The sequence below is a fragment of the Serinus canaria genome, chromosome 2 (genome assembly GCF_022539315.1).
Source record: "Serinus canaria isolate serCan28SL12 chromosome 2, serCan2020, whole genome shotgun sequence".
Taxonomy (NCBI): Eukaryota; Metazoa; Chordata; class Aves; order Passeriformes; family Fringillidae; genus Serinus; species Serinus canaria.
In genome coordinates, this window is record NC_066315.1 from 43,675,360 (window position 1) to 43,687,559 (window position 12,200).

At 38.9% G+C, this 12,200-nt stretch overlaps 2 protein-coding genes across 2 annotated transcripts in view; one reads left to right on the forward strand and one right to left on the reverse strand.

Annotated features, from left to right (window-relative positions):
- Positions 1 to 12,200, reverse strand: part of ACAD11 (acyl-CoA dehydrogenase family member 11) — a 29,365-nt gene that overhangs the window by 8,550 nt on the left and 8,615 nt on the right. Inside the window, exons 10-13 of the mRNA XM_009086177.4 lie at positions 11,046 to 11,123; positions 10,523 to 10,661; positions 10,300 to 10,407; positions 9,091 to 9,189 (exon numbers count right to left, since the gene is read on the reverse strand). Of these exons, the coding sequence (XP_009084425.2) occupies positions 9,091 to 9,189; positions 10,300 to 10,407; positions 10,523 to 10,661; positions 11,046 to 11,123 (424 nt within the window). The remainder of the gene's footprint in view (positions 1 to 9,090; positions 9,190 to 10,299; positions 10,408 to 10,522; positions 10,662 to 11,045; positions 11,124 to 12,200) is intronic.
- On the forward strand, positions 1,173 to 7,171 carry ACKR4 (atypical chemokine receptor 4). The gene is given in 2 exon segments (XM_009086176.4): positions 1,173 to 2,360; positions 5,195 to 7,171. Coding segments are annotated over 2 exon segments (1,158 nt in total). The 5' UTR covers positions 1,173 to 2,283; the 3' UTR covers positions 6,276 to 7,171.

A 12,200-nucleotide genomic window follows, 5' to 3' on the forward strand; every position in this document is an offset into this window, starting at 1 on the left:
AGTGTGCTTAGAGTGTTGATCACAATCCCATGAGAAGCCTAATCTTTGCTATCAGCAGTATAACATGCTTAAGTTCACTGATCTTCACACAATCAACTTATACAGGTTCTTTCTGGTAGAGAAACTGCTAAATGTGGGAACCTTTGAGTACCACCTGTACTTGAGAAATCTGCCATAAAGTCTGCTTTCAGAAGCCAGCAGCACTTTAATTCTTGCAATCTATTTATTTTTCAGTGTTCAGTCTTCAATTTCCTGTCTAAGATGACTAAGGCCAAATGAACTACTGCCTGAATGCTGAATACCTATGATTTTTGCCACATTGGCTGCTGCACCCCTCAGCCCAGCAGGTTACTTCTCTCTGCTAAAGGTCAGGGGTCTGTGGTGACTTACAGACCTGACAGCTTCCTGTTCTTCCAGAGTTGTGGACTCTCCTACAAGAAGAAACTGGTCTTGTAGGACCAACACCCTTAGGATGTTGGTCCTACAAAGATGTGGATGGCAGCATGGTACTGATTGTTGGAATGTGGGAGTCTCCTGTCGGAGAAAAGGGACACACACAGGCACATCCCACCAGGAGCCTGCAGTAATTTCTATCCACTACTAGTATGTTGTATTCCACAGTTTTACCTCATCTTCTCCAGATAACAGTGCAGGCAGCTGGTTCATGGAGGGCAAAGCCTACAGCTGTAGCTGCAAGCAAACAGAAAATGCTGGGCTGTGCAGCTGCAAGGGCTTTGCAGTCCTGCCACTGAATGTGGCTGCTGGTCATTCCCAGCTGGAGCTTATGGGCTCTGATGATGCCAGTGAGAGCAGCTGCTCAGCTTAGGAATGGTTTTTTTCCTTCCTTCATGCCACTTTTGCACAGCTACAAGTGTTTTTACTTAAGTAAGATCTATTTCGTATTCACTCTTACTAATTTTTGTTATTTTTGACCCTACTGAAATACACACATGACAATATTATTTCTTTACTCTGGAAGGATCTGTCCTCCCTACACTCCTGATAGGTTACAAGGAGCTGAGGAACATCAATAAACAAGGCAGGATTCACATGAACTGCCTTCCTACAGCCTGCCCACAGGACCTCTTGGGCACTTCTGCAGGCAGCACACAAATCCCTGGCAGCATTCTCAGCTCTACCTGATTATTCAGTCTTGTTGGAGACCCTATTGAGACAAAGCCTATTCAGAACTGAAAGTCTCATTTGCTTTTTAAAGAGACAGAGCTCAGGCCTCAAAGCCATGACGTTACCTGTGAGGAGATGGCTGGGAAGGAGCCCAAACATCTTATCTGCCACTGTGAAGAGCACCCCTGAAGTACTGTGATAACTCAAGGTGAAGGCAGTGCAGAAATATGCACAAATATTGTGGCACTCCTCCTGTAGACTGTATTCCTCTCCCAGCCCAGTTTACTTTGTCATTGTGAAACAAAATATAGCATGTGAAAAACATCTGCCCATTACATTCTTAGCTGCACATTTTTAAAGAATCCTTCCTTTCACATATTTCAAAATAATTGAAGGACAGACAGAAGGTTAATCCAGTCATGGTAGGTGCACCAGCTCAATATCTCTGTTATTTGGCTTCAATATTGCATTTACTGAAGCTCATTAGATTGTTATCTGATCCAGGATAATTCAAACAGGTCACCAATTTGATTATGAGATTGACTGGCTACATTCAAGCCCCTGAGAACTATTCCCTGGGATGCAGGAATATCTGCTTGTACTTTGGTTGACAATTTGCTACTTGCCTTCAACATATTTTCCTTACCATCTGTCTGGCTTCACACACTGAAAGAATCCCTTTCCCCACCTCACAAAATCCAACTCATCTTTCTATTGTAACCCCTAAAAAGATACGTAAGGAGGGGATGTAAGGATCCCTTTAAACCTTACACAATCAGCCATCAAAAGCACAGTACTGCCCTGAGGAAAGAATGGAGTGACTCCCTGCAGTGTCTGGGCCAGTAACTCAGCCCCAGATGTGCTTCCTTTCTATCCATTTCACCTTTTTAATATGTTGTTTGATAAAAACCTCTAGATGATGTATAAAACATTTGGTCTTCCAGGAATAAAACCACAAACAACAAAGAGAAGCAGTAAGAGTGTCCTGACCTTCCAAAGAGCAGTCACAGTTTGTTGGAACAGGAAGGAATATAGGAAGTGTACAAGAAGAGTCTCCAGGAAAGCACAGTTTTTTAAAGTTTTTTTTTAAACTGTCAAGTCAAAATGAAAGTGCAACGGACTTCCACATGAGGGTGTGGTGTTTGAAGACAAAATGCAATGTGTCAGAGCAATTCAGATCACTTCACTGAGGCACATCCCAACTGCAGTACCTGCTACTCATCTGCTGACAAAAGGTTAGTTTTGTTTTAATCCTTACTGCTCTGTATATTGGATGATATCTTCTTTGCATACATTTACTCTTAGTTAAGTTGGCTTTACAGACGTATATCATTTCACTAAGGCACGTCTCCTTTCCAGTATCAAAATTAGATTTGCTCAGTAGCAGGACAGAATACTGCCTAATTTATCAGAGGAAAAACATCTGTCTGTTTAAACTAGGGATATGAACTTAATTCACCATCATTCATACAATCCTACACCAAGTTTAAATACACAGAAACACTGAATTTCTATCTGACTGGAAGGCTGAAACAATTCTGCAAGAAAACATGCAGTTGCAGATCTAATATATTTATTAGTATATCTCCTAGAAAACAATTTGAAAAACCAGCAGCTTCTGAGCTGTTTGGGTACTTGTGCTTAGCTTGTACGTGATAAAATTCCTCTCTGTGATAACATTCTGAGAAGCTCCGGCTGGAAGATGCAGTGTACCCACAGCAATCTGCTCCTGTAAGAAATCCCACGTGGGCATGGCTTGCTGTGTGGGATGGAGACTAAACAAAGCTTTTCCACCACTCTCCAGTGCCCGACTCCCACAGGATTGCTTGGCTGTTTGCAATGGGCACACGCATGTGTGCCTGAGAAACAGCACTACCAGGAAAGACAAATGTGAACAGGTATGGGAGCCAAAACATAACATAACATAAACGGTGCTTTTAAGGGAGAAATGCCAACTGTTGCATTTTAGATAACTTTGTTAGATAACCATGAACTCAGGGCAGGCAAAAGCTTATCAGGCAGCGGAGCACAGAGTCACAGCCAAACTGCTTTGTCATACATAGACTTTTAAAGTTTCCCCTGATATGTTTACTGGTTTGCTTTCAAGTAAATTTGCCAGTGATACAATTTGATTAGGTGTTCCTTGATGGGTTCTGTATTAAGTGTTTTAAGACCACAACCAAATCTTTTCATTTAACTTCTAATTTTCCTCAAATCTCAGCTAAGTGGATTAAACTTTTCTTGCTGCAGTTTCTCTTCTACTAAAAAAATTAATAAAAAAAGGTTCTTTTGCTGCTGATAACTAAATCTCTCCTCGAAGTACTATAAAGCTGCAAAAGCTTACTGCTGCTGGAAAATCCTGCTAACGCTGCTTCTTAGGCATGGAACAGACATCTCTTTGCCAAAGTATTAAGTAGAGTGACTGTACTTTTCCATTCTGCACATCTCATTAAGGCAACAATAAAGAAGAAATTGTAAGATTTAAAAAGGAGTTACCATTTTTTAAAGTTTGATGGGGAGTGTTTTGCAATGTTAACAGAATAATACAACAAAGTCATTAAAGATGGAGCCAAACCAGATACTTAAACTAATATACTAAAAAAAATTTGGCTAGGAGAATCACTGAAAAAAATCAAGCAAAAATAAAAATTATTAATTTCTCTCCATTTAATTGGTCTGCATCCCTTATTATGAGATCGATCAGTAACTTGTTTTTTCCTAGTAGACTGATATATTAAAAAAACTGTAGGAATTTAAACATTCATTTAAACTTCATTTAAACAATTGTCTAAGAAACAGAAATGGTATTTCCATTTTTCTTTCAGGCTTGAAAAAGCCAAATTGTAGCTCTGGCGCAGAATATCAGATAGCAATCTGCTTTCAGCAACATTGACCTCAAATTCTGAACACTGCTATGATGACAAAAGGGGGACATGTTTTTCATTCTCAGCTGATTTTTGCTACTGAAACCTTAGTCCCATTTAATCCAAAGAAACAGGGTACTACAGGGCTGTATTTTACAACAGACAGAATTTCAGCACATTAGTCAATGTACACAGTTAGAGGAAAAGAAGAAAATAATGCAGGACACAAACTTGCTTAAGACACAATCTGAATATCCAAATGCTTAAACTTCAACCCTAAGCTGGCAGTAAGAAGCCAGTCTCAGTGTTTCCAGAGTAAATCTGTCATGAGATTGTACTTGAAAAAACCATCAGAGCTTCTGAGCTGTTTGGGTACTTGTGGGTAGTTTGTATGTGATAAAATTCCTTTCTGTCATAACATCCTGAGAAGCTCCAGCTGTAACACGCAGTGTACCCACAGAAATCTGCTGCTGTAAGAAATTCCACGTGGGCATGGCTTGCTGTGTGGAATAGAGACTAAATTAAGCTTGTTCTGCTGCTGTTCAGCATAGACCCCCTACTGTGCTTTTTGTAATGGGCATGTACAGTGTACCTGAGAAACAAACAAAAACACTCTCCCTGTACTATACTCATCTAAAATTTGTCAGAATTTATGACAGCAGACAGCTGCTTGCCTCAGCTCTAATCTGCTCATATTCCTTATACACCTGATTGTAACAGCATTTACAGCCTTCAGCCAGTATTCCTTTGCTTTGCAGAGGCTGGAGAGGGGAAAGTGTAATTCCAACCCCATAAAGGTACAGACGGAATTATGTGCAATGGAATATTGTTAAATATAACACAGAGCAATGATGGCTCCTTGGCTCAAATGCAGAAATCAGTGAGGGGCACCCCAGGCATTTTATAATCTTAAATGCTAAGGGTAAGGAAAGCATTTCAATTGAATCCATTTTACAAATATTGTCCACACTGATGTCCTCAATTACCCTATTTCACATGAGAACTTGAGATAGTCTGCTCTGCCTCTGTTACTGTCGAGCTCCAGTTTAATTATTCACAAATGTATACTCAATATCCAAGTTCCTTAAATTTGAGATGTATATGCAGCCCTGAAGAAGGGTTTTAGTTTCAACTGAAATTTTAAAACTTAAACCAAATATTATTTCTTTGGTGTTCCCTTCTCCCCACTTTTTTGTGTCTTGTAGCTTTGCCAAGGTCTGAGATATGAATAACTCAACAGATTACTGGATTGAGGATGAGGAGGATGATCTCAACCCTCTTATAGATTACAATACCTATGAGCTTCTCTGTGAAAAAAGTGATGTGAGAAACTTCAGAAAATTATTCCTCCCAGTGTTCTATGCACTGGCTTTCACAGTTGGAGTGGCTGGAAATTCATTAGTGGTTGCAATTTACGCCTACTGCAAGAAACCCAAGACCAAGACAGATGTGTACATCATGCACCTTGCCATCGCTGATCTGCTCCTGCTCTTCACCCTCCCTTTCTGGGCTGCAAATGTAGTGCAGGGATGGGAACTTGGAAACCCGATGTGCAAGCTCACTTCTTCTCTGTACACCATGAATTTCAGCTCCAGCATGCTGTTCCTGGCCTGTATCAGTGTGGATAGGTACAGGGCCACTTCTGAATCCCAGGGCCATAGAAGAGTGGGCAAACACTGCAGTGTTACCTGCCTCTGTGTCTGGCTGGCTGCCACTTTCCTCAGTATCCCAGAGCTGATATTTAATCAAGTCAAGAAACACAATGAGAGGAACGAATGCCTTCCTATATTTCCAACGAACATGGAAACACTCTTAAAATCAACCATTCAAATCCTGGAAATTATCCTGGAATTCCTGCTTCCTTTCCTCGTAATGCTGATCTGCTATTCTGCTACTGCTCGAGCAATCTTTAGGTCTCCAAATGTTAAGAAGTCCAGGCCTTTCAAGGTTCTGCTGGCAGTAGTGGCTACTTTCATTGTCACCCAGCTACCCTACAACATTGTGAAGCTGTGGCGAGCCATAGACATCATCTACATGTTGGTTACGGACTGCCAGGCCAGTAAAACCATGGATGTGGCGCTCCAGGTCACCAAGAGCATCGCTCTGTTCCACGCCTGCCTCAACCCTCTCCTCTATGCCTTCCTGGGCGCCTCTTTCAAAATGCACATCATGAAAATTGCAAAGAACTATGGGTACTGGAGAAGACAGCAGCAGAATGGAAGACCTGAAGAAATTTCTATGAATTATGAAGACCCTACTGAAGAAACAATCAGTTTCACTATATAGGCCCTCTATTGCCTCCATCATCTTACATAACCAAGGGAATTGTTTACTAACTCCAGGGGGTATTGCTTCTACAGCTGTTTCCCTGCAAGTCAGCTTTCAGATGAATTTCTGAACCTGCCAAGACACCACAAAGCACCTCAAAGTGGAACGTGTTTGTTGGAATCAAGGAAGAACTGAATACTGAAACCCCTAGAAACAACCCAAGATATTTACTAAACAACATCAAAGAACTCAAACAAAAAAAAGAACCACAACAAAACCCTAAACACCTGAAAACACTCCCAAGATTTAAATTTCCAGGTGTCACAGTACTAGGCAATTAAGCAACTATGTAATGAACAACCTGTACACATCTAAACATGTGATTAAAACAGAGAAAAAAAACATCACCAATCAAACAACAGGAACCTTTGTACCAGAAGTTAATAATCGTGTGTTTCTCCAAATATTCTATAAAACTTTAGAACATTTGCCTAAGAGTTTAGCTCCATTTCTCAACGCAAGTATCATTCCATAGATAACCTTGAAGATTGAAATGAAGTATAAGCTTATGGCTGAGAAATGAGAGGGAGAAAGAGGGGGGAAAAGCCATTTTCTCTGGGTTTCTATAAAGGTATAGCAGCAACAACATCCTCCACAAAAACACCCCAGCAACTCCTTTTCTATAACTACAGAAAAAATGAATTTTCATCTTTTCGTTTCTGCTCACCCTAAACTTCAACAAGACCAGTGCTTGAAGGGTGGCTGGCATAAATGTAATAAAAAGTTCAGGTAATCTTCAGATACAAGGTCTGGATTTTTTAATATAGAATTGTTAAAAGTAAGCAAGCACTGCAATAACTGCATCTGCTAAAATATATGGCAATATAATAAAAATAAAGATTAGAAAAAGTGCATTGGCTTTTGTTTTTTCTTATCTTTATTTTTGTTTTGTTTTAGTAGGTACTGACATCTCTCATCACAGGCATTTACCAACCAGCAAATGGGAGAAGCCTTTCTTGACAAAAGAGAGAGATTCCCATTCCATATGGAGCTCATGGATTTACAATTTTTACACAGAGATGTACCAAGGCCATCCCCTGCCACAGTGTTGGCAGGGATTCCAGGAAAACAGCAGTTTTCCATAAGTCGCTGGAAGGGTATCAAATGTACTGACATGCTAGCTTAGCTTTCAAAATTAAGAAGTGCTGTTACAGCATTCTGTCCTTGTCTTCAAACATCCTCTGGGCTCTGACAAAATGTCTCATCTACAGATTAGGAAAGGCAACAAGAATCTCTCCTTTTTAGAGACTGTTCCTAGTTACACAATTATGGGCTGGAACAAAAAGCTCTAAAATGACACACAAGAAACAACAGTAGCATAAACAATACATAAGCCTCTTCTCCCTGTTCAGATGATAAAAGCTTACAGAATGTCTGCCCAGAATGTTTTGAGAAATACTAGGGTGTGAACAGATAAGTCAGAAGTGCCTGACTGGTTTTCTACAAGTACACCATAAATCTGACCTATTTAAGCCATACTGGATTTACTGTACACATGCAGAGCATAATAAGAAACCCCACTTCTTCCATAAAGTAACTGACTCCTTGCATGTGTGATTTATGACTTGTCTTCACAAATAGAGTGACATTCTGACCAGACTGCCAGTCCTCTGGAATTCCCACACATCCAAGGTTTAAATGTCCCAGAAGTTAAAAAACCCCAACCAAAGCCAAAACCAACAACAACACAAAAAAAACCTTCCCATCCAGGCAGAAAGAGAGATTAATACAGAGCCAATTGAACAGGTTTCTCAAACTTCTTGGAATTGTAGTGCCTTTAATGCATCTGTTTTTAAGCAAATCTGATTGCCCTAATTGTATTTATGAGAAATAAGACAAACTGTTTCATGCTGTCCTATGTTTACTCTTCTTTTTATAATTCACATAATAACTTTTATGAATATTATTTTGTGTGTGTGACCCCCTAAAACTTTCTCATTACTTCCTCAGGGACTGCAATGCACAGCTGGGAGACACTGACCCAGAGCAAAGGCTAAAAAGCCAGCAGTTAAGCAACACTCTTAGGTCAGGAGACAAGATTCCATGCCTCTTTTTGCTGCCAGTTTTACAGGAATAGAACAGAGAGAGAGATCTATCTTCTGGTGACTCCAAGTATTGCACAAGCATGTATCAGCAGCTAGCTGTCATAATCATGAACGTAAATGAAACATTCAAGTTTAATAACTTTGTTTATTTACTTGGATTCCAAACTCCCAGGGAATGATGGCTTTCAAGCTGCTGTCACACATTTTGGCAAAAAAAGTAACAGTACTGCAATATCAGGGACAGTTGCCACTTACAGTACAATACATTGATTTTACTGGGAATTATACCTTAAGGAAATCTCCTTTAGTAGTCTGTCCAACAGCATCACAGGCTACTTTAAAAGCAGCCATGTTTTACTGTAGCTACATGGTACTCTCAAGCCTCTCACACAAGCTGCCAAAGACAGCTTCACGAAAACAAAGCCATGAATGTGTAATTTGAATGATAGAAAGAGGTAATGTTTAAAGAAAATAGCAGCATTCACTCTGTGAACAAAATTCAGAGGTTCCAAAAAGGGCCTAAATCCCCAAACTGGATTTGAATCTTGGACTTTGGTTCATAGAACAAAAGCTCAGTTCAGCTCCTTCTGCTGCTTTACATGCTATTGCCTTTACTCAAGAGAAGACAAATTTTTGTCACAGAAATGGAGCGCAATAACTTTTGCTTTAACAGTTCTTGGAAAAAATTATTCTGCCTTAGCCATTCTTATTAAGGTTTCCACACTTACCACTGCTCCACCACTTCTTGCCATTGATCACATAGCTGTTCCCGTCTCGCTCAATGGTGCATTGCATATTGGTGGCATCACTTGAAGCCACATCAGGTTCTGTGTCAAAAGAAAAAAGAAAAAAAAAAAAAACAAAAAAACCACACCAGATTAAACATAAAGGTAATACAACCTTCACAAATATAGGGCTCTGGATACACTATTAAAAGTTTTACTCTCAGTAGAAAAACTCTTTGAAGACCTTCGCTGCTGGTGGTCAAAAGAATTCCTATTTTCCAACAATCTGTTATTCACAGCCAGTTTAAATGTACTTGGTCTTGGACCACCCTTTGCAATCAGCCTTCTTCCTTTCCTTCTCTTTTTAAATCCTTTATCCTTCCATTGTACTTCCAGGAAACAGTCATATTTCTCCTCAGCCTGTTTTCTCCTCCTGGGTTCTTCCCAAGTGAAAATAGAGATTGAAAATAATTTTGTGGTTGCGTACAAAATACACTGCATGAAGTTGTCAACAAAATGTCATCAATGATTTTTTGGAACAGGAAAGATTCTTTTTCTCTCCTTTCACTGTTACATCTTTTTATAGGACATCTACTTTAAAACTAAAATATCTATCTCCTCTTGGGAAACACAGTGTGTGGAAAGTAAGTGTCTGAAAGGCTGAGTTCTCTTGATTCCATCTGACACAGGAGAATGAAGACTTTGACATCATGTGTTCCAAAAGCTACCTTCCAGAGATGCTGAATGCCACAAGCTTTCAGGAGCAAAACTAAATACAATGCTGAGCTATGGACATAAAGCAAGTTATTTCTGGGTTATGTTTAGAAAAAAAAATCTATGAGACTGCAAAACCACATAATAATCATACTTGGACTCAATTGTGCGTGTCTAGAGAACTCCACAGCACACTGCAAGGATGGGTAAGCTCTATTGTAAACCTGTTTGGTACTATAATGAAGCTAAAAATACATAGAAAGCAAATACTAATTATTGTAACCATGAAAATTGGCAACTACCAGGAAAGGCAGCAAGGCTGCTCCAGTTTGTATTCACACCTCATAGATGACTCTATATTCAAACACATTCACTGATACTGAATTAGTACAGAAATGTCCACTCTAACAGACAACTTGAAGTCTTCAGCTTTTCCCTGCATGCACCATGTGAAATTTCAACCAATTGGCTCTAACTTTCTTCTGGAGAAAAACTTACCTGTCATGCAGAAGCAAGAACTAATCTTCCCTTCTAGGAGAGGCTCCAGCCACTCTTTCTTTTGCTCTTCAGTGCCATACATGTGGAGGACCTCCATGTTTCCCGTGTCTGTAAGAAATCAGCAGTCATGATTACTGCTCAAGACACAGCCTGAAAGGTGTAAGACACCCAACTTTTTAATGCTCCAGTGCCATAGTTTTGGGATGAAACCAGGGTTGCTAACCTGGTGCTTGACAGTTGAAAACCTCAGGAGCAAAAAGGCATCTCCCTGTCTCCTCAGCTATTAGGGCATAGTCAAGCTGGCTGAGACCACTGACATCTGGGAGGAAAAGGTTCCACAGACCTTCTGCTTTGGCCAATTCCTATCACAAGAATCAACAGAAAAAAACATCAGCAATAAGTAAAAAAAAAAAAAAAAAATTCTGGTTTGCAACACATTTTCTTAGCTCCTGCCTACCCTACTGTCCAATATATCTGATGCTTTTTCAATAGCTATTCTGAAATTGTAGATTCAGTCTTTGATTTAAAGTTCAGATATATCCCTTTCAAACCTCATTTTGTTTTTCTTCTCTCTCATTTGTTTTCTCACTTTTTCCATACTTCCCTCTTCAATTCTTTTCACTGTTCCCTCACATGGTTTCTTTCCATGTAAAGTAACTTCTCTGACAGAATACACCAATCACTCGTATCCTCCGTGTCTGTGCTCTTTTACTGCTAGAGTGCTAAAAATATTTGTTATCCCATACCTTCAGTCTCTCCAGCAGTGGTGGTTTCTTCCATCTGTCCTCAGCATTTCTATGTTCAGTATAATATTTTACTATTTCCTTAAAGAAACAAAATAAAAGATGCTGTTTAAATTAAGAACACATGTAACACACAAATAATAATACATCCCTTCCAGATCTATGACCCAAGGAACCAAGTAAAAAATATTCAACACAGGTTTACATTATATAGTTGGCTGCATTATAAAATTAAATATATAATATATAATATATAATATATAATATATAATATATAATATATAATATATAATATATAATATATAATATATAATATGTATAAAATATATTATATATAATTGAAAGTTCAACTGCAATCTATTCATTCTGCAAGACTTTAAATATCAGTACATTAATACTATTTGGGATGTTTTAAAGTATGTGATGGAGATAGTATCCTAGGAGATCAGTATTTTCTGGAGATAAAAGTACCTATTGACAACAGTACACACAAGAGGCACAAACCCAAAAGTAAAACAACAAATAAAAGACTGATGTATTGACAATTAAGATTCAGACAGAGAACTCAGCTAATCTTTTCTTAACTGTGAGAAAAAAAAACAAACACATTTTCTCTTCCTGTCAAAATAATTCCTTAACAGATAATGTAAGCAGTCATTCCGAGCGCCAGTCATTAGTTTTAAGTGAACCTCTAAATTCAGTAATCTTAGTATTTTCACAAACATGTTTTAGTGAGGCATAGAACTTCAAACCTAGCTCAGACTGAGTTATAAAATGAATAAAAGTAGTGCCCAATCCTGAAAATGACACAATAAAGACAAATGGCCAAGTAGAATTCATGAGTCCTGATTCACAGTCCCTGTTACCAGAAATAACATACAAGCACAACACAACTCATCTGAGAAACTTGCATGGTTATTTGTGGTTCGTTTGTTTTTTAAGGCAAGTATTTTAATTATTGCAAGACTTTCTTGGACAATCCAAAACTACAATCCCAACTTAGTCACAGACATACTTTTTAAGAAACTCTGCATATCAAGAGTTACTGCCCTTGACCCCTCCTTGTGATAGGTAGATGGATTCATTAAACTTTTAGATTAAGATGTTTTCTGCATTTCTGCCTGACTTGGAAAAAAAAAAAAAAGATTCAGAAAGCCA